General features: G+C 36.0%; 1 protein-coding gene across 1 annotated transcript in view; it reads left to right on the top strand.

Moving 5' to 3' along the window:
- LOC140233484 (spastin-like) overlaps positions 1-24,551 on the top strand; it is a 99,014-nt gene that overhangs the window by 6,908 nt on the left and 67,555 nt on the right. Inside the window, exons 2-3 of the mRNA XM_072313605.1 lie at positions 10,721-10,804; positions 22,890-22,976. Coding sequence (XP_072169706.1) covers positions 10,721-10,804; positions 22,890-22,976 — 171 coding nt within the window. The remainder of the gene's footprint in view (positions 1-10,720; positions 10,805-22,889; positions 22,977-24,551) is intronic.

The raw sequence follows: 24,551 nt of genomic DNA, 5'->3' as shown, positions 1-24,551 counted from the left end.
ATCCCAATAGGCATGACCATACCGGTTTCATCTGTGTTTAGTGGACATTGGCCGTGTGATGTTTGGATTCTCATTTAGAAAAGGTAGTCAGACCTGACATCTATGGTACACAATTCCGTATACACTAACGAAAATACAGAATGAAGTATATTTGACCTTTGAACCCAATTTGCACAGACAAGATGGCATCTGAGCAAAAAGTGGTTATTTTGTGAAATGATCCTTGTAACATGGTCTTTACGTGTGCAAAATATGGGAAAGGTAGGACATGTATTCACCAAGATACAGGATGATACATTTATGACCTTTGACCCTAATTTACATACCCAAGATGACGTCTGAGCAAGTAGTTGTTATTTTATGAAATAATGTACGTGACATGAACTAAACATGTGCAAAATATGGGGGTGAGAAGGTCTGTTTTTCTTCAGTTATTGTAAAGAAAGTTGCAGAAAGAAAGAAGTATCTCAATACATCGAAGATAAGCTTTAATTTCAACCACGTTTTTGACGTGATCCCGACATCGTATGAAAAATGGAGGGCACATTTTCGATAGCCCAAAGTCTCAGCTACAACATATTAAAATCTGGGAGAAATTCACCGAAGCATAAGTGAGCTAGTGCTCGATAAAGACAATCATGTCAATTTTCACATCTACAAAAATTCCCTCCCATAGAGATAACACGTCATAACGAAGATAAAGAAAGAAGTACATATGACCTTTGACCCCACTTTGCACAGACAAGATGGCATCTGAGCAAAAAGTGGTTATTTTGTGAAATGATCCTTGTAACATGGTCTTTACGTGTGCAAAATATGGAAAAGATAAGACATGTATTCACCAAGATACAAGATGATACATTTATGACTTTTGACCCTAATTTACATACCCAAGATGACGTCTGATCAAGTAGTTGTTATTTTATGAAATAATGTACGTGACATGAACTAAACATGTGCAAAATATGGGGATGATAGGGGGTGTTTTTCTTGAGTTATTGCAGAGAAAGTTGCAGAAAGAAAGAAATATCTCAATACATCGAAGATAAGTTTGATTTCAACCAAGTTTTTTGACGTGATCTCGGCGTCGTATGAAAAAATAGAGAGAACGTTGACGACAGTTCAAAGTGTCAGCTACAACATACTAAAATCTGGGAGAAATTCACCGAAGAGTAAGTGAGCTAGTGCTCGATAAAGACCGTCATGTCAATTTTCATTTCCAGAAAAATTCCCTCCCATAGAGATAACACGTAAACTGGTTAAATTTGACAAGGTTACATTATATCCATTTTCACGAGGTGAAGACATCATCCGATTAAATCTTTGATCGAATAGAACTTTAAGAGTATTAAATTGGCTACAACATACTAAAATCTGGAAGAAATTCACCGAAGGGTAAGTGAGCTAGTCGTAGATAAAGACAATCATGTCAATTTTCACATCTAGAAAAATTCCCTCCCATAGAGATAACACGTCATAATGAAGATAAAGAAAGAAGTACATATGACCTTTGACCCTACTTTGCACAGACAAGATGGCGTCTGAGCAAAAAGTGGTTATTTTGTGAAATGATTCTTGTAACATGGTCTTTACGTATGCAAAATATGGGAAAGATAAGACATGTATTCACCAAGATACAGGATGAAACATTTTTGACCTTTGACCCTAATTTACATACCCAAGAAGGTGCCCGATCAAGTAGTTGTTATTTTATGAAATAATGTACGTGACATAAACTAAACATGTGCAAAATATTGGGCTGATAGAGCTTGTTTTTCTTGAGTTATTGCAAAGAAAGTTGCAGAAAGAAAGGAATATGAAAATGCATGGAAGATAAGCTTTAATTTCAACCAAGTTTTTGGGCATGATGCCGACTCCGTATGAAAAAACGAAGGGCACACTTACGATAGCCCAAAGTCTCAGCTACAACATACTAAAATGTGGGAGAAATTCACCGAAGCATAAGTGAGCTAGTGCTCGATAAAGATAGTCATGTCAGTTTTCATTTCCAGAAAAACTGCACTCCCATAGAGATAACACGTAAACTGGTCAAATTTAACAATGTTACTTTTAATCCCTTGTTACAAGGTGATGCCGTCATCCAATCAAATTGTTGTTATTATATATCTGAAAGCCCATTTAATAAGCTACAACATATTGAAATTTGGACGAAAATCAACTAAAGAATAAGTGAGATATGCTTGAATGAACTTGAAATTTGATGACGTCATTTTGAAAATTTACTTTTTTAACTTTATTAAGAAATTTGATATATTTTAATCATTTTTCCAGCATTGCCAACCCATGAAATGACATGTACAACTCATCAGCTTTCAGAATATGTAAAGAAAATGGGGGGTCACCGTCCATCCTGACGAGTAAAATCGGATTTAAAATTGGCAGTTTTTTGGCATTGTTGCACTGTATATCGCCATTGACGCGCGCGCGGAATTTCAACTTTGACGGACCCGTATGACGTCATTTTGAGTGGGATTGGCTTGAAACTTGGTAGAAATATTCCTTGACATTTCAGACATCCGGTAAAAGTGAAAAAACGGGAAATTTTCATTGCATATGAGCTGTGCGTGTGTATATGTGCGCGCGCATACGCGTCCGATTTTTTCAATTTTTCAAAAAATGCTCCAAATGGTCTGAAACGTGTGCAAAAAAAATTTGAGCTCGATTTGAGCATACAAATATTTCAACGCGCGCATACGCGCACGTTTTGAGAGAAAATATGAATTTTGAGAACATGAGTAGAATGCGCATAACTTGAAATATATGTGACGTAAATTTCATTGAAAAATTCCATTTCATTAATGAGATATGATTGAGAATGTGTTTTCATATAATGACGTCATAGTGGCGTCACGGTTGACTGATCACTATGATACATTAGATTTGTCGTCTTTAGGACATGATACATATATAGTATGAGTTTGAAATTGATAGGAAGAGGACTTTCTGAGCTAACCTCTACACAACTTTTGAGGAGAAAGAAGAAAAAGAAAAACAAAGAATCAGTACAGATACAGAAGGTGATCCGAGAGGATACTCGGATCACCTAATTATGTACATGGTACAGTGTGCTGATATTGCATTACACTGAATACAACTGTCATTAGTACATTACATAAACACAGGAAGACATACATTACTGCTGTACACTGTATGCAGAGATTATCATTCTGCTCTTTGTGTACATCATTACATACCCGGGTACACAGACCATATTACGTATGCTGCATGCATAGTGGTACATGGGCAGTGTGACTGCTTTTGATATGATGTAATACAATTGTAAGCCAAACCCGGTGAGAGTCTGAATTGACGTCACTAGCTGGAGACATTTCCTGATAACCTGTTAGATACCCAATAGATACAACCATAACACCCATGCCTTTAAAACACTGGAAGAGTGATTATGATAATTTCTTTCTTTAAGCTAGCAGCTTTCTTTCAAGGGTCAATGTTTTAAGTATTTTCATATATAGAGATATTTTGATAAAAATGGCAGTGATGAAAGGTCAAAAATATGGGTAAAAGTTCACTATTCTTTTGTTAAAAAAAAAGAAAAAATATTATATACATGTACATGTATACCACAGAGTGAAGTCTAGTAACAATGTTATTTGCTGTAATAGAGTCTAGATAGTTCTAAATGGATTGAAAAATATTTCCTCTGTATACAGATACAGTTAAAGGTAAATCCTTGGCCGTTGCTCACAATCTGAATGAAAGGCCATGTACTTTACAATGTATGCATGAGAAGCGGAAGCATCCCAGTTGACCTTTTGCAGTATACATGTACATTCATATGTCTTAATTTATATCACTCTTATTTTTCACAGTATTATTGATGCTATGATAAAAATGTGTTTGCCAGTTTTTAAGTATTTGAAAGCTCATACACAAGTGCATATATCATGGAATACAACATGTAGGTCTATGTTCCTCTTTTGTTTTCAATATTTTGAGCTGTTGGTATGTCATGCATTTGCACTGTATGCATTCAACAAGAATGAGACATTCAGGCTTCAGTACTTTTTCTGTAATTTTGCATAATTTGTCAAACCATTATTTGGATCGTAACCCATGGCATATATGCTAACATGGGACGTACATTGTATGTACAATCGTAGATGGCATTGCGAGTTAAATTGAGGGGACAAGTTGGTACATTATGAGCTGAGTGTATCATTGCTGTGGATATATCTGTGGAGCTGGTAATATTGCACGGTTAGACTGATCTGTGGATGTGTAAACTCAGATGATTGTGGAGCCCAGAGAAGTTGAAAATCATTGTGAAGTTTTAAAAATACCAAAGATTGGGACTCAATTTGCTCTTTCTCCTGTATTTTTCATTTCCATTTCAAATAAAATACAACAAATACAATGCATAAAATACACTTACTGTAATCAAATCTTTCTTACAATATGAAATTATGCCATCGATTAAAGTTGAAGTGAAATGTGAAATAAACAGAGAACTTGAAAGAAGGCTCAGAGGCCTTGTGGGGGAAAAGTCCTCTATACAACATAATGTAGGCAAAATCAACAAATTACATTAACACATGCACAATATAGAACACACATCATATCACAAACAACTGGAGGAAATGGTGGAGACATTAAATAATCAGTATTTAAGCAGGAGGTTTTTTTTAAGAGACTTTTTGAATAATCGTAAATTTGAGCATGAACGTATCTCACTTGGTATGGAATTCCAAACAATGGGAAAGCTAAAGCGAAGAGATCTTTTTGTGTAAGCCGAATCAACTTTGAACAAATGAAAATCATTACATATACGGGTGTTATAATTATGAATACTACTGTTCATACTAAACATCTCTGATATATTAACAGGTAATAAATTTTGGAAGTAAGAAAACCCAAGTTTTGCAGTATGAATGATATATAAGTCATGAATCTTCAAAATACACAGTTTTTTAAATAATGGTGCAGAGTGAGCAAGATAATGACTACCTGTACATATACGTACTCCTTTCTTTTGTAATTTTAGTAACGAATTCATCTTTGACTGATTACAGTTGCCCCAAACTGGGATACAATACGTAAGATATGGTAATACCAAAGAATTATACAAAATAAGAAGGGTAGATAAAGGTAAATAATATTTAAGTCTGTATAAAATACCTATACTCTTTGAAACTTTATTATCTATATATTCTACATGTGCATTCCACTGTAAATGCCTATCAATATACATTAAAAAAAAATTAACACTATCAGATTTACATATACTGTGCGAATCAATAATAAGAGTAATATTTTCTACTATATTACTCACTTCATTTGATCTATTATAAAAAGGAACATAATATGTTTTCTCAAAATTAACAATCAGTTTATTCAGTTTAAACCATGTCACAACTTTATTCAGTTCACATTCTAAGTTTTCTTTTAAACTTAAAGTGTCTGACTGAGTGTAGAATAAAGTTGTATCATCCGCATATAATACAAATTCCAAATTTTGAGTACATCTAGTTAAATCATTGATATATAACAAAAACAAAAGGGGTCCCAAAATCGACCCTTGCGGTACACCACGCTTGATTTGACTGTAATATGAGTGGCAATTAGCAAAAAATGTATATTGAGAGCGATTATCTAGATAACTAACAAACCACTCTAAAGCAATTCCTCGAATACCATAATGACTCAATTTATGCAACAAAATCTGATGATCAACAATATCAAATGCTTTTGACAAATCCATAAATATTCCTAATCCAAAATTGTTCTTATTAATAGATGAGATTATTTTGTCCTGTAAATCCATAATTGCATGAGCAGTGGAATGATGTTTTCTGAAACCATATTGACTATTACAAATAATATCATTATTACACAAAAAAGTATACACTCGATTAAATAAACATTTTTCGATCAGCTTTGAGAAACATGGGAGAATAGAAATTGGACGATAATTCTTGAGGAGATGACAATCCCCTTTCTTCAAAACAGGAATGAATTTTGCAACTTTAAATTTGGTTGGAACATTACCAGTTTCTAATGATTTATTAAAAATAAAAACCAATGGTTTAACTATAAAATTTATAACTTGCTTCATAATATTCACATTTATATAATTAAAATCAAATGAATAACTATTCTTTAATGATTTACAAACTTCTAATATTTCAAATTCTGTTATGGGCTTTAAAAAAATTGACTTTTGACAACTATCGGAAAGATAAGTTTGAATGGTTACATTATGATTGTTGTTGACAGGAGTCATTGATTCTAATAAAGTTGAACAACAATTCTCAAAATAAGAATTAAATTCATCAGCAATAGTTTGTGGATCACCCTCTTCTTTTTCATCACAAACAAAATATTCTGGAATACTTTTCTTTGATTTTTTAAGAATGTCATTTATAACTGACCATGTACCTTTAATATTACTTCTATTTTGATTTATTTTATTTAAATAATATGTTTTCTTAGCATGACGCAAATAATTATTCACTTTATTCCGATACCTTTTATATTTCATTTCACTCAAAAAAGTTTTTTCATTAAGAAACATTTTATACAATTTATTCTTACGCTTAATATATTTCAAAAGTTTTGGAGTAATCCATGGCTTCCTTATCTTTTTCTTACAGAAGTCAATTTTCTTAATTGGTATATACTTATCTAACAAACTTATAAACAAAGTTAAAAAATTGTTATAAGCCTCATTTGCATCATTGGATGTATAAACAGAAGACCAATCTACATTATACAATTCATAATTAAGGATATTAACACTTTCAGTTGATATCTCACGTGTAATTTTTGTCATGTTTTGCTTATTTTTTGATAATGGCATGCTAGTAAGTAAGAATATAGGTAAATGGTCGGTGATATCAACCTCAAAAGAACCACAATCAAGTTTAGCATCTATAACATTTGTAAAAATATTGTCAATGAGTGATGCACTATCAGTAGTGATACGACTTGGAGAATCAATGACAGGGAATAAAGCAGATGATGAATTAAGATTAAGGAAATTACGTCCAATATTATCTAAAGACTCTTTCAGTAAATTAATGTTAAAATCCCCTAAGATGTACACATTTTTACGCTCATGTAAAACTGCATCGAGTACTTTATCATAAAAATTGAGAAAAATATCATTATTGCAACCAGGCTTTTTATACATAACCCCGACAGTATGTTTTACATCATTTACACAAAAATCAACAAATAAATATTCACAACAATATTTTTCTTCTTCTGTCTGAACAACATAATTATTTATCTTAAATCTGATGCCATCTGATATGAATAAACCTACCCCACCCCCTCACCCAGAATGCCTATTAGAATTGACAAAAGTGTATCCTTCTAAATCAAAAGGAATACATGGAGTGCCAGAAATCCAAGTTTCTGTTATGGCAATTATGGAGAAGGAATGTTTTAGTAAACACAAAAAGTTTGTAATTTCCTCAAAATTTCTTTGGAGACTTCGAGCATTGAAATGTATCAAACTAAAAGCAGCAGTATGTTTAAAATGAGCATTGAACTTACTTGGGGTGTAACAATTATAAGAATAGCAAGAATTCAAAATGTTCACATCAGGATCTATATCTTCTATAGTTTCACTCATTAGAAATATACGAAAAGTAGGATTCAATTGATGGAATTCCTAAATCTGTGCAATTATTACAATATAGAAATTTTGTCACATGGTACCAACATGCCTGAGATAGTAAAACATATGTTGATCTCCTTCCAGATACACAAAACATTACATTCGCATTAATGATACACAAACACAACATAGTAAAAACTTTGGCTACACAAAGATCAATACAAACTGTGGAAAAACAGATAAACAATGGTTTTCACAGAGTAAAGAACATAAGCAGGCTTTTTGATAAACCAAAAAAGAAAGTACATAAAATCAAAATGAGAAAAAGAAATGAGAGAACAGGTAACAAGTGAGTCAAGTGAATCAACCTGCTTTCCTACACTTGGGTGGGGGACAAAATCCACCAGGAATTTCACATTAATTTTGAGATATTAGCGACATCATAAATTACAACTTTTTGAGGTCATCATTGTTATGGATCACTTTTGTTTGATTGTCTTTTCCTTTCAGCAGTGCATACACACGTCCGTCCTTGCTCCACGCCTTGTCCACTTTTGCGTTTGACCGAGTGTCATTCAACAACTTTTGATTTCGGGTGGTGAGGTCCTCGACAATTGCCATTTTCTGACCTTTCAGTTTACGTCGCTTTGAGATGAACTCTTGTCGCTTTCTGTATGACTTGAATTTGATGATAATGCCTCTTGGACTGTCCTTGTTGGGATGTTCCTTTCTGATACCAACCCTGTGAGAGCGCTCGATGTCGTCCAACTTCAGATCAACTTGAAGATGCTCGCTAGCCACTTTCAGCACAGTGATGTCGGTGTTTTCCCCTGGTTTTTCCGGGCAACCAAAGAGCCTGAGACAATTTCTCCGTGAGTATTGTTCCTGGGCATCTATTTTCAAGTCGATGGCATGGAGCCTGTCATTGTGCTTGCTGAGGTCCCTTTGGAGGTCGCTGATCTGCCTGGATTTCTCATTATTGCTGACTTCCAGTTCCATGATCAGTGCCTGCTGTTTTTCTATAGTCTCCTCCATGGCTTTGACCCGCTTGGCGATTGTTCCCTCCACCAAAGAGAGGAAACTCTTGCTTTGAAGTATGTCTTTTATGACTTCTTGCACAAGGGCGGAGTCATTCCGGTCTATTGACTGAGACCTGGTCTTTACAGAGGAGGCACCAGATGACATGGTGGGAAGACACAAAGAGATTGGATAATATTAATAGTAATCATAATACTCTGAATATTTCCATTATCTCTTGTCTTGGTCTCATATCTTTGAAAAGAGAGATCAGACAAAACACAATGATGGATATTTGCATGAAAAGTTAACTCCTAATGTGAACAAACAATCATTTCATGCTCTTCCTTGCATGAGATTGTATAATGCACCGCTATCCTTTGTCTCACAAATTTGCAAGCAAGGATCATAAGTCAAGAAGTTCAGTGCATGGAGGGCAAGAGAAACTGATTCTTATTGAGGTTGACGTGCACAAACATCACATTATTGGAATATCAGCGAGTGTGTTCATTGCTCCCAGGGTAGGGAGCAAAAACAAATCTGTCACAAAATGAAATTTCCCTGCACAATGCAGCAAGTTTCTCTGTTACCCCTTTGCAGTCAATCTAGCCTGATATGAGATGTGTTTATCATAACAACCAGCTTTTGGTTTACTGTCATTGTTTGTTCTGTCTAAATGTTGTTTTGCAGTTGCAAAAGCTCAAGGAACTTTTGCAGGCAGCATTTTTATTTTTCACCTAAAGTTTAGATTTTGCATTTCAAAGTAACCTGATTACTAAGCACAAAGATAAACTGAATGATAAAACAATTTGTTGATGCAGAATTCATTTAGGTGTTTATGTGACAGCCGGCATACTGGTGCCAGTTTGATAGAATATCAAAGTCTTTCATGGGACAATAGATCAGTGTTGTGTTATTGGGTTTTTTTTCTGCTTTTTTTCTTTGTAGTTCAAAGCAGATTTTATATCAGATAAAATCAGTTTGAGAATATATTATTCCTGACAGAAGGTAATAAGTGCATGTAAAGTCAAACGGTCTCAGCTCTGTTTGCCAGAACATATCGCTGCAAATGAAAGAGTAGAGCAAAGAAGGGGAAAGATGGGAGTATTGCAAATTTTGTTTAAAATAATATATTTTGCATGTATTATGTCAAGGGTTGCATCTGTGCAAAAAAAGAAAAGAGAAAAAGTGAGCCAATGAGATTCATTTTAGTAGAACCACTGACCGTATTTACTCTGAGAAATAACATAAAATAACTTTACCATATTATAACATGAATGACATAATGTGAATTCTGTGCAGAGACTAGCATGGATCCCCAGTCATTGTCACCCTTCACACATTTAATCTTGTTGTAGTTGTCAGGCCTACAAATCTTGTTCTGTACATGTAAATTATAGGCAGCAGTGTTTAACCAAATTGAATTTGTTATGGATATTATCCTGTCCTGACCTTGTGTATATTAGGCTAGCCATGTAGATAATCAATAGCATTTGAGCAAGGACATGCTATAACAAATGGATGTAGAGATGACAACCTGCAATGTAAAGTCACATCTAAGATAAATATCCTGAAAGTAGAGAGTTGTTGTATTTTTATTTATTTTTTTTTTAAATTTCACCCTTGACTGGGATTCTCTCAAATGATCCATGTTATTGTATTACACACCTGGGAATTCTAAGGTGGCATCTTTCTAGCAGCTTCCTGTATGCATACTACTACTACTACTACACTTAGGGAGACACTAAGAAGATACATTACAGATACATCAAAGAAAGATGTTGAAGCAGAACTTTGTGAAATTATGTTTGTTGAGGATATGATTGGTTCTGATAAATGTTATCACATGAGCATGATAAATCAAATAAACAAATAAATGATAGACACACATACTATGGTACTGAAATCATGGCTCTTGTAGTCATTATTGCACTGTGTTTCCTAATTTGGTCATTTTATTCACCTTAACGATGCAGGATTTGTTGTGTGGATGTGTGAAATTTTTGTTTTATTTTCTGAAGAAAAGAAATTATTGTCAATAACATCATGAACTCATTTTTCAGCAGGTCAAATCTATCTTCTCTTTCATTCAACCTGCAGGCAGCAAACGGCAGGCTATTGAGTACTATCGTAAAGGTGTAGATGAACTGGAGAAAGGCATAGCAGTGGACTGTGATAAACCAGGTAAGCATCATGATGAGCAACCCTACAGGCATACAATGTACAGTGTACTCCTGTTATAACAAATATGGTTATAACGAAATTCCGGTTACAAAGAAGTAAAACTTCAGGCCACAACATTATCTGCTCTATGTATTTTTATTGTTTATTTGTTCAGTTATAATGAAATTTCGATACAACGAAAGAAAACTGCCGGTCCCGAGGACTTTGTTACAATGGGAGTCCATTGCATACTGTTGCCAAGAGGCTCTGAAGATTTTTCACTGTTGGCATACTGTACTTTCAGGTAATATCTAGTTGATGTTACAATTACTTGGAGTGTTCTTTTACTTACCAATTGCTTTATTTGATCGGGGCAAATAGGGTAAAAATCAAAACAAAAATACTTTCTTTCATCGTGCCCTGTGTTAATCTGCACCTGATGCAGTGTGGCTAATTACTCTAGTATTGTTGGGCCTATAGGCATATAGTTCTTGTCATTGCATAGAATCCAATTTACCAAAATTTACATGTATCTACTTTGCAGGTGATTATTCAATCTCTATTCATATTTTATCATGTATGATACAATGTATGGAATTCTGGTCAAAGTCATCCAATCAAGTGAGTGTGGCTGAATTTCACAGGAAGGGATTGTTTCAAAAATGTACAGGAAATTTACATTTAACTGATTTTTAAAACAACAGCAACAATCATGTACATGTGCCAATGAATTTCTTAACATATGTAACTGATTACATTAGAATTAATGAGACACAAGTAAGTATCCATGGACCACAGTTCATCAGGTGAGAAGAGATGAATTCTGTATAAAAAAAAAACAAAAAAAAAAACAGGATTGATGCACATGAAACTCTGAAAGTAATCAAGGACTGATCTAATTATCAAAGGATTTGTTTTGTTTTGTTTTTTATATATATTTTTTAGAGTAATATCTATGGGCAAATAAATCAAGGAAACTGTTCAGCAGAAAGTCATAAGAAGATAGGATGCCTTTGATAATTGATGTACATTTTGTATTCAACAAAATAAAAAAATCCACTAAGTGTTGAGCTGCATTGGAGGCAGCAGCAGCACACAGGAAAAGACTGCAGCCTTGCTAATTGAGGCCCACACTCATTCATCCCAGTGGCCCTCAGTGGTCATGCATGCATACGTGTACTTTATACAATTTGTATGACCAGGAATAGAATTGAGCACAGGCAGAGAATCGGGCACACTCTGACCTTTCAGTAAACAGATCTCTCACACTCTGTATGCTCACAGAATAACATCAGTGAGTGGGAAATTGTAGGAGTCCCAGCTAGCTTCACAACGCACGAAATATCAGCTCTTCTGGAGGGGATGACTTTTAGAGGAAATAACAAGGGTTACATGCTTTATTGTGTACCTGGGCCCTGTTTTATGAAGAGTTAAAATTGATTACGTATGTAGTTGATTTCAACTGTACGTCTATGGCAGCCTGTGTAGTAAGGAAATTTAAAATCAATTTTTTCTTTTAATAAAATGGGGCCCTGTTCTCTCCAATTTATGATCAACAATTTATTGCACAGGCTTTTATGTATACAGTTCAGCCAGTGATCAAGTTTCCCCTAGATCGCGATCAAGGGAATCGCGATCAGCGATCGCATACGCGATCAATTGATTGTATGCAATTCAGCATACAATCAATTGATTACGACATATCGCGTATGCGATCACTGATCGCCCATGATCGCGATCTAGGGGGAACTTGATCGCTGGCTGAACTGTATGCTCTAGAGCCTGAAAGCAAACATGGATATTGAATACAACATGTACATAATATGCTGTCTGAGTGTGAGCTCCTTGCTGAGTGTGAGGGTGTACATGTACCATACATGATATGCTAGTTTTAGCTAGGTAGCAGTGAGGTATTATAGTCCATTGCATTGTATACGTACATGGCCTGATGCTTGCGTCACATCCTAATTGCCAACTGACTATGATGTATCTGTTGAGCTCAGCATGGACCCAAGAAATGAGCACAACAGACATTATGGATGTTGCAAGTCATCCTTTCAGTATCTCATCTCTCAGAAAAGTGTCAAACAAATTAATCATTCATGATCACTCCCATGAAATTAGAAAATGACACACACACAAACCAAATAAACAACAACAACAACAACAAACCGACAGATTAGGGGGTAGGATTTCTTTGCATTCAATTCTTAGTCAAAGTATCAGTACTAAAAGATGTCCAAATCTTGATAAAATTAGTGTGTTAATTCAGAAGCAAATGAAATTATCACATACTCTATCTTCACCTCCATTGAGATTCTCAAAGAATATTCCAAAAATGTACAATATCCATAGGCATCTGTTCTCTCAACATCAAAGTGATAAAACCACCCCATTTCTCTCTTTTTAAACTTAAGCCTTGCTCATCTCACAGTGTTTTACAGGAAAAGGGGAAAATTGAAAAGAAAAAAAAAATCAGAGCTAAAACGTCATCAAGTAGAGTGCATGTGAATTTATCCAAAAGATTCCGATATCGAGGGCATTTGCCCGCATTTGCCCTCTCTCTCTGTGTGACTCCAATAAGTCACTGCACTTTCCTGCTTGCGCATGATAACATCTTGTTCTGCCATGTTCCAAATTCTCCACAATCCATTTTGAAGTTAACTTGAGGAGAATGCCCCTTGACATGTATTTTTTTGTTTATTTTAAATGTTGTTTTTACGGGGTGCATTTTACTATGTTACTGACTTTTGCATTTAAAACCTTTAAAAGCAGTGGTATGTTTATTTGTAGTCACACAGTTATCATATTTGAGACAAAATGCTTTATATTTGTGAAACTGCAAGAGTCAGATGTGAATATGAAATCCCTGACAGAATATCTTTGAGCACTTTAAATTTAATCCTGAAAATGTGAATTTATCGCTTTATCTAATTTAAGCATTGATATACCTACTATGCTGTTTTCATTATCTATTATGAGAATTGTGATATGAAATGGCATATCAATTTTCTGAATACTAAGTATTAATATATAACTACTGTTAATGTTAAAGTACTGTTACTTATTTATGTGATTAGATTTCTTCTTCAAGTAACCATTGTCGCATTAAACGAAAAAGAGTTGGATGTATATATCAGTACTATCTGGGGGTAGAACTTTCCAAACTCCACTTCACCTCGTGCTGCTCATACCGTGTCCCTCCTCGGGCCTATTTCAGTACTTTGCTTTACATTTATAAATGGCAGTGACTTCTAGGGGTGTTTTTCTTTGAGGGAAGAGGGTGGAAAGAAAGGATGTTTGGGGGGAAAGCACCGTGTAAGTAATCATCCAGAAATGATGAGACAGTCGGGGATGAGCGGTCGTCGATCAATATGAGATGGGAAGTAATCTTGGCTGAGAAGCTTCACACAAGTATGTGGTTAATGGAACATGAGTAAATGATAGAAGACGTGGCTCGAAAAACCAATGGAGTGAGTGGAGCACATGAAGCTGTTCGCATTGCGGTTCTCTCTTTGTGAATGAACCCGGCATGCTCTCACATGCTGCAGGTTTGTCATTTCTTTTATTTGTCAAGAGTTTGAGGAAAGATGTCATGTGATCTAAGTGTGACATGAGTTATGCAATCAATAGTCCCACTTTCCTCTGAGGTGTGATGATAAACTCTGTCATTAAATGCAAGTTTGGTCATGTCCTTGCATTCAATAATGTACTTTATTCAGCACATTGAAAAGCTCTCGTAGTAATTCCTGGACTTTTTGCTTTAAATCTAAGTTAAATGTACTTACACAGTCATCGTGGAAAGATACACAGGAGGATTAGAGTTTTCAGGCCTTTACAGTTTGCATGATGACCTCATAGGCTTTGAATGGATTGCATGTGAGTGTGGAATTGTAATGTCTGTTTCTGTCATAGAATACATTATGCCCAAGTTGCAGCTTACCTCCATTTTTCACATCATGGGGCTCAATACTGTTTCAGTGTAGTCTTATATTTGTTAAAGTGACAAATGTTACCTCAGCTGTGTGTGATATTGTGATCATTACTGAAATTCATATCACTTTTGGATAAGAATAATCATTTCAAATGACAATGAGCAGAAAAGGATTTCCTTTTAATTACCATTTTCAGGTGTCAAGTAGTTAAAGCCACCATGTTTGGATAAACATTGTAGAACAATTTTCATTATCAACTTTTGGCCAAACTGATATCATTTCATGTGAGAATTTTAACTTAGTGTTACGAATCAACCTCTTTTTTTTTTTTTTATCCATTTTGGCTGGTAAAGTAATATTGCAGCTTTGGTTGCCCCTTTCAAAATACTGTGCCCTGCTGAAACCTCGCTCTCCCAAAAGTTCACCCTCACTGCCCATTTATTATATCTACATGCATTTGTACATGTACTGACCACAGAGACCACACTGTGAAAGATATTACATATTCTGTCCACACAGCCACTTTGGCTTCAATTGATCCAGAGGGCCATCCCTGCTGATTGACCGCAATCACCGCATCAGCAGGGAATATGAATCCATCAAACTGACATGAGAATTCTCACCCACGATGCACTGAATTATTAAGCAAGTGGTGCTTCATACGCCCAGTGGTCGCCCTTGTATTCAAAGGTGTACCTCATGATTATTGATGAGATGAAAATGACCTCCAAGTTGACTACATTTTTGAACAATTTTGGCCAATTACAAGAAGTGCATTCTACAGTCAATTTGTCATCATATTTTACAGTTTTATGTCTTATATTACCAAACTTCAAAAGATATAGCTTTTTTTTTTTTCATTAGCTGTTTAACGTTACATTTACAAGGGTGCCTTATAATTTCAGCATCCAGTGACCATGGTTGCTACTCCAGGTAGTATGCTCACACCTGTCATCCTAGTGCAGAGTTACATCATTTCAACGATATGCATGCTTTCGAAAACATGTTCAGGGGAGAAATCTTCCTTTTATTTTTTTTTTTTTTCAAACTGCATGGTAGTAAATATCCATGAAAAAATCCATATCTATCAGTAAAATTTCTAGCTGTTTTGCATACATGTAGTCTGCAAGTGAATCAGCTCAGCTTAGACTTTGACCACGCCAAATACTGTAAAACCAGAAAGTTATGCATGCATGAAACTTTTGCAAGGAGCCACGATTTGCAAAAGTAAAATGTACAAGAAAGATTTTGTCTACACAATGCAGAGAATGCCGTTGGCAATTTGCAAAAGTTTCATGCAGTGAAAAAGGCTGTCAGCTCCAATTGTGAAAGTTTCATGCCGTGAATGTTTCTAGTTTTACAGTATACATAACCCAGTTCAGAGGAAGTTTTTGGAATGATGCAGTCCTCAGCTCCTGCTGTATACCTTAATGGTATACTTGTAAGACTTACTTTCAGACTGATTTTCTGCAAGTCTGCTGCAAACTAAGGTCATCATGTACTAAGTATTGAGTATGAAACATGAATCCTATCTCTCTGTCCGGTTTTGATGTTGATGCTGTCAGTATGCTACACTATATAGTTGAAACATACATGTGGTTTAGCTGATGGTCCAGGTTGCACAAAGAGTCATTAGTGCAGTGATATGTCTGGCAGCTGTTGCATAATTGTACTTTTTAATCTCTCTAGCTTTTTAAGCATGGTCAGTGGGCATTTTCTTGACTGTATGATGTACAAGTATGTATACCAACATGGGCATTAAACAGGGGTATTAGATACCCAACCATCATCATTTCTGGTTGTAGTGGATTGCCCACTGTTGTGCCATCATGAACAGTGTACTCACTCCTAGTTACGTGTTCTCTACAAGTATAGTGTTAATCCTCTGTAGGGATGTCATTGATACAGAACTGCCTTATTTTCATTGTCAGTAGGTAAGATTAGATTAATGACCAATCATTTTACAGACACTTGTGTATCATTAACGAGCTGTATCAGAATGCTGAAAATAATTTGATGGTAGCCTCAATATTTGTGAGCTTATTGGTTGATAATCTGACTCTTCTCCGTATGTTCTGTGTCTATGTAGTTTTGCCTTGCTCAGATCCTGACACTTTTCAGCATATATGTGTGAGTTGGATTTTCCTTAGTTCATGTGAGGAAGCTAGTTCAAATTTGATCTCTGTATTTACAATTTTGTATTATACCTACAAACACACAAGTACTGCGCATTGGCAGAATGACTCAAGCCAAACATGTCTGGTCAGTATGAATTCTCCAGCAGGATGCATTTTGTATGCATGGTTTAGTAGGGCATTGATTTTTATATTTAGAAAGTGCTCTTTGTGCTGCATTCTGTGTGTGCATGACTATAAGCAAGTTTGTGGTTGTTTGTATGGATGTGTGTGTGTGTTTGTGTGTGTGTGTGTGTGTGTGTGTGTGTATGTGTGTGTGTGTGTGTGTATGTGTGTGCACATTCAGAGATGGCCAAAGTGATACTGTCCATGTCCACTGCAGTTTGACAGGAGGCCGAAGTGGACACATCATTTGCAGGGGTTGTGCGTAGGGGAGAAATCCTCACGAGATTGCCACGCAGCTGACGAGTGCTGAGCAAATAACCCAAGTGGACAGAGGGAGGGTAGTTAAGCTGGTAGCGTGGGTACCCTTCCTATCACCCAGGTCCGTCATTACCCCTGGGGGTTGGAGGTTCTCTGGGAGAGGTCTTCAAGAAGGGGATGCTTCTTATCTAAGGAAGATATTGATTCCTGGCGTACTGGCTTCTAAAAAGAGGCAGGGACAGAATAGGCTAACGTATGTGAAAAGTTTGTGCTGGGTTGTGGGTAGGATGCTAGAAGCGTGCCAGTCAAAGGAAATCTGCAAGACAATAACAGAATAGCGTGGGGTTTGTTTGTTTTTTCCCCAGAGGTGAAACTTTTAGCAATTCTTTTCTTCTGTGTAGATATTGCTTAATGTTTGATGCTCTGCAAAGTATTTTGAACATTGATGTAATGATGCGTAACAATCTAAATGCTAGAATTAACATTACTACCCAGCTGCTTTAATGAAATATATGTCATTATAAATTAATATTGACTATTGGATATGATAGCACTACCTGTCTATGGTCAGCTTTGTGAAGCTAGATTCTTAGAACCAGGGTGTTTTTTATATATAGGGATATCAAACTTTAGATTGAAACATTCACAAGATTTGTTTCTATTGATTGTCTAAATCTATTGCTGATGTCCCTCAATTTTGAAAAAAAACAAAAAACAATAGCTTGAGCACAATGTACTCACAATAGTAGTTTTAATTATTGTTTTACAGAGCTAGGGAAGCAGAGGGTTTACCTGTACCTGAAGCATTAGGTTCATGTACCTGCAGCTCCCTGTACTTAAAAAAGCTAAAATTATAGATTTGGTTGTAGCAGCCAAGCACGAACAGCATCAAAATCATCACAGTATTTTCTCAAGAGAGAGAAAGAGGGAAAAAAAGAGAAAGTGGTGAATATAAAAGAATTTGACATTTTCTTTACTTATTGTGTTTTTCCTAAGACAACAGCTATTGCTTAGAGATTGCAGTGAGAGGGGTACATCAAACTTATGTGGCTTTCAGTATTCAGTGTGCATTTTATAATCACTAAGACCTGAGAAGTCTGATGCTTCTAAATAAGGCTTTATAGCCATCCTGATTGAATGACACCAGCAGACCCCAAAACGTGATTGAGATGGAAATTGCGAGGCTCATGTCTTTAAGCCATGCTGGGACGGTTTAAGCACTCGTCACACTCCGCAATCATTAATGATGCCTCCTGACTCCCCGGAATCTGTCGTTCAAAGCCAACATTGATTGCTGGACGTGAGCATGAATCCAATTGACTGATGCAGGCGTCTGAGCCTGAGAAAGCAAGACTCGTGAAGTTGGTGAGACAGGGGAGTGAAAAACGTGTTCACGTAGTCCCAAAGCCATCAACAGCTTGCACAGAGATTAATGGGCTAAAATCAAAGTGACAGTGTGGCAAAACATTCTTTTCAAGCAAAATATCCCGCTGATTTTATATCTATAGGCAATCTCAACTCTTGCCTAAATGGGTGCCCCTATTTAGTGAAGCAGCAGGTTGTTCGGTATCCAGTTAGCATGGCATTACTGACAACAAGGTATTTGTTTCCATGTGTCGCTCCCAGTCAGATTTAATGGTTGTCATGTGCATGCTTGCTGGTGGAGCAAGGGTAATGTACTTTCAATAATGCACCATATTGAAAGATCAATGATATAGTGTCATTGGGTAATGTATCTCAGAAATGGGGAAAGGATGAGTACTGATGAGATAGAAATTAAACAATTCATGCTTGAATTTGCTTGATGTACATTTTGGTAGAGAAGTTTGGAATGAGGATATCAAGACTTATGGAAATGGAAACAAGTAACTGATTAGGTGTTTCTATCAAGAATTTTTTATGCCATTGGTTTCATGAAATAGCAGATGATCATATGTATTGATTGAATTGATTTACCCTGTATGGAATGCAGCTCATCAACAAACTAGAGATGAAACACTCCAGACATTAAAAACAAATGAAATTTAGGTTTATAAGATAAAAAAAAAAAAAAAAACCACACACAAATATTTGCAGAAGTAATGGGTAAAAAATGCTCTTATCAAGAGATAGATCTGAGGGATGAATGGACACAATTCAATGAAAGTACACCAAAATTCTTTGACATATTATGGTACAGATTAACTTACAAGTTGCATCATGCATGTATGATAATCACTTACAGACTTTGCAAACTGATGCATCATCATTCAGAGTGCATTGTCCCTTACTCTGGATTGAATATTCACGACAGCAACCTAACCACACTTGTGCACATGCACAGCAACCACAATGGCAATACAACTTCCACTCTCAAACTCGGTCCTCACTCCCCCCCCCCCCCCCCCCCATGGCCCACTCATGAATCCTCGAGGGCATGCTAAATTGTTTTCATTAATATTTCTCATAAACGCGTTTATCATTCCTGAAAGCAACAACAGCATAATCCCAACCCAATACTAATCAATATGGATATATCCTTTAAATAAGAATGACCTTATACTTTTGAGAGCTGATATTTGGGCTAATTATAAATATAATTTGGTAAGTGTTATATTACACATTGCAATGTGAATACAATTTGCTAACAAATTTTTAAATACCTGTCATGCAACTTTTTCCTCAAATGCACACTGTATGATTGCTAATATTTCATGCATGCAATCCAGTAGATCTAAGTTGCAGTAGAGAAGTAATAGTAAAGAAGAAAAGGAAAGTACCAAAGCGACAAAGATCAATTCAGAAAAAATTAAACTCCTTTGTGTCAGTATTGCAGGAATATAAATAAAATGGAAGGGAAAGGAAAGAGTGTGAGAGAGATGAAGGGGGATGAGAATAGCAAATGAATGAAAGCAGAGAAGAAAGGGGAATTTCTTGTCAAAGAATTTGGATGATGAAGGGTAAAGATAAGACGTTCTTATTCGTTTGTTCATTATTGTGAAATGATACCAGACCTGTGGAATGCAGAAATAGCTACAGCTGTGGAATACTCATGAATTTAACGTGCTTCTATCTTAGGAATTTATGAAGGATGGCGATAGCCGCCATGACTTTGCGACAAACTCAAACAGGCCAAAAAGCACGCCAGAGTAATTTGAAGTTGGTGAATTAATGAATCATGAGGGAATACGAGAGGGAAAAAAAGACTGACTAGTGCATATTAAATTTCACATTAATTTGGCCGCATATGCAGGTCTTAACGTCTCCTCGTGCTTGCGCTATCTTCCGTCTCTTCTTGGCCTTGATGCTATAAACATGTGTTACACTGCGTGCGAGCATACGCAGTGATGGCCTAAATATTGATCGTTGAGGCAGGGTGTGACAAACCGCAAAGGTGCAATCAGCGAAGCTGAGGGAAATATCAATTCGACCGGAATTGATGCTTCCAGTGATTCAGATGTTTCTGTATTTCTGTGCTAGCTCAGAGTGCTGCATGCACTCCAGGATATTCAGTTATTAACTCATCAGGTCTCAAAAACCACATCTTACTGGTTTGGTGCTCTATCTTTCTGTGATAACTTTACAGTGTAGCTATTCAATGTTTGTGTTTCATCAAGGTAGTGTGAAGCAAATCTTTGCTTTGAGCCCATGAGTGATTAAAAAAAGAATGAAAATGGAAAATAACTAAACACTGAAAAAAAAAAGAAAATTCTGCAACTGGAATAAAAATGTATATGTATTGTTTATATCAGTTGCAGAATTGTCAACAGCTTATTGATTATACATTTATGAATTATCCTTGACTTGACAGCATACTGTAGAAGAACATTTATTTTCTCTAAAATGTGGTGAAGATTATAAATTTTGGTGTGTTTTTTTTTTGTGTGTGTGTGTGCAAATCTAATGAATTTAACAAGTTCAGTCTAGTCTCTCTCCAGTATAAGATGTGTGCAGTGAGATTCAGAGGTGCCAATTTTAATTTGTGGTGACAAGATGGCAGCCTCTGAGGTAAAAATTTCTCAGAATTTGATGGGGTAAAAGCCAAGACTTTGTGAACTTCACTATACATCACTGGTTCTGAGAAGAGTCGGTAACCGTAAATGAGACCATCTGAACTTAGCAATGCAGTTGACAGATTTTGTACATGCAATGTATCAGAATTTGTTTTCTTACACATGGAGTGACAAGACCAATGCGGTGTCACTTAAATTCAGTATAAACTATATAATCAAATCAGAATACTGTAGAAGTTTGATATGCATTCACAAGATATGTGTTCACCATATGTTTGTATTTTCTCTTCATCAGAAGTTCTTTTCTTTCTTTTGTTTAATGTGGTAATTTGATCTTGCGACAAGAAACTCAGTACACCAACAGCTTACACCCTACACGGACTCGGGATGATAATCTTACTAGATGAGAAAATGCAAAGTGCAAAATCAAATGCAAATACTAGTGCACTGTAGAATTGCTCAGCAGCATATATTGGCATCTGCATGCTAGTAAAAAAAAAAAAAATAGAGAAAAACAGTGGATCAAGGAGAAGTAACCAAATCCTACAGGTGTGCACCTATGGAGCAATCCCCAGTGATCTCCTCATCCAACCACATCGGCGCCACCATCTCTCATCTCCTGCTTTCCTCCGAGAGAGAGAGAGGGAGAGAGCCCAGTTTGCCCAGAATGACTCACTCGAAGCCCAAGCCCACGTGAATATTCATGACAAACAAACAACAAAGCCAATAGGTGTGCAAGAAAAGAGCGAGAGAAGGAGAGAATGGAGGATTGAGGGAGGAGAGATTTGGTATAGAACGTTCCACTAGACTGCATCTCTGGTAGATGTATCTCCAGATCCGATACACCGGTGGGATTTTTCCGCTTTTGCCTCGGGCTGTGTATGGATTGAGACATCGCTGTTTTCACTGTTTGTTAAGTTCTGCAAATTATGTTCTGAATTATTCGCAGCCTGAGAAGTGAATCTTTGGATCCTCCAAATGATTATTTCATGAAAGAAACTTGATCTAGATGACTTGTATCTGGACACATGTTGGGATGTTCATGAAACACTCACTGCCTCTGGGCTGAAAATATGCTTTGTTGTGGTGGAATTTTGAAGAAGGAACATGATATGTCATGCATAAAACAAGGATGATTAATTCCACACATTTTCTGATATTCATACAATGTTCTAGTCACTACCTTAACAATGGTTTCAATTTTTCTTGTGTTTTCACTGCGTGCACTGTTTATTCAGGATAGAAAGCATGCAGTAACATCAGATCAAATCCTGTAACTCTGTTTTGAATTTGTATTGTCCTCCTTATTGGTATTAAATTATGTGCAAGCGATGAGAAATATCAATTAATGCTCTTCACAGATAAAAAAAAAGTATTTCAATTTTCTTCAGGAATGCGAATGTCAGTATTGAAATTTATTTCAATTGCTTTTTAGCTATAGGCTTGTTGATCATACATTGAATGTGTACCATCTGTCAATGTGACAAGATCTCATTTTGTCTGTATTGTGTGACATATATTTCATCTGTCAGTTTTTCTATTAAATGAAAGAGCTATGAAAATGTTTTTAAAATTCCATATTTTTTTTTCCCCATTTTCCATCTTTTCTTATCAATTGCAGGTCCAGAATGGGAGAAAGCAAAGAAGATACAGGACAAGATGAAGAAGAATCTGTCTATGGCCAAAGAAAGATTGGACATCTTGATGAGTGAGTATTAGTGAGTGAGCTTGTGTGTGTGTATACCATGTGTGTATGTGTGTGTGTTTGTATGTGTGTATCTCTGTGTTTGTGTTCTATCTTATCTGTGTTTTGTATCCTTCTTGATGTTCACAGGCTATGGCATACTACTACCATTTTTGTTATGAATGTATATTGTAGAAAATAAATTGTAATATTTCATTTTGAGATTGTTTTGATTTTGAATCATTTGCATGATATCAAATGAAGATTTCAGACCCCCCCCCCCCCCCCATCTGAAAAAAAAAAAAAGATGAGAGGCACTGTGAGGTAACATCGTGCAATAACTTCTTGACATGTAAATGTGTGTGCATGAACAAACTACCTCGGAGCACCAGGAGGGGCTGACATTCAGTTGTTAAGGGGATGATGACACTATTACTGCTTGCTGCCGTGAGTGCTCGCCAAAGTGGCAATTAACCATCGTCAAAGCAACAGTGTTATTACGACAGAGATGCCAAGCCGGCAGCATCAGAGAGCATCAGCCTCAAAATTTCATCAGGCACACATCTCAAGTAGATGAGAAGTAATTAGCATCTGTTGGAAAGCTGTACATTAGCTGTACTTTGTGTGGCATTGCGGATGATAGAAAAAGAAAATGGTGTCTTTACCAATAATCATTTACAATTAGCTTGCTTTGATAAGCACTTGAAAACGTTTCTCTCTCTTTTCCTCTCTTTTTGAATAATGGCAGCTACCCTTTGAAATCATTTTGAATGGTCTTCGATTTAAAGGACAAGTTCACCTTCATATACATGTGGATTGGGTGAAGGCAACAATGTTAATAGAACACATCAGTGAAAGTTTGGGGAAAATCCGACAATCCGTTCAAAAGTTATGAATTTTTAAAATATCTGTGCAATCACTGCTGGGGGAGAAGACTACTACAGTGTATGATGTCACATGCGTACAACGATATAATGAAAATAAAAAGAGAATTTCACAAAACTTGACTTTTTGAATAAAGTGCACATTTCCTCGACTTGTTACTGACTTATGGTAAGGGTAATATTATTCCCCCTGACTTCTGAAAGAGAGAAGTCGAGTGTTCATTTATTATGTGAGAAAAGTGAGAATATCTTGAATTTTCTTTATACTTTCTTTATATAGTTGTACTCATATGACATCACAAACTATAGTAGTCTTCTCATCCAGCCATGACTGAGCAGAAACTTCAAAAATTCATGACTTTTGAATGGATTGTCCGATTTTCCTCAAACTCTCATTGATGTGTTCCACTAACATTGCTGCATTCACTCAACCCACATGTCTGTGAAGGTGAACTTGTCCTTTAACTAGAATCTCTATACACGTATAGCGAACTGTGATAGTTACATGCAAGTTGTTGTACCAACTCTGGTCATAGAATATCATCTTTATCTGGCGATACAGCTAGAAAATTGTATAAGTGTTGAAATAAAGCTGAACAGATTTTAAGGCATACTCTTCAACCAAAACCCACCAGCATATTGATGTTAGGTAGAATTGTTCTAACTTTCAGATAAGCTATGTTGATGAAATCTAGTGGAAAATAGACATATGTCA

Source organism: Diadema setosum, chromosome 1 (assembly GCF_964275005.1).
Source record: "Diadema setosum chromosome 1, eeDiaSeto1, whole genome shotgun sequence".
NCBI classification, from domain to species: domain Eukaryota; kingdom Metazoa; phylum Echinodermata; class Echinoidea; order Diadematoida; family Diadematidae; genus Diadema; species Diadema setosum.
This window is presented reverse-complemented; position numbering and strand designations above follow the sequence as displayed.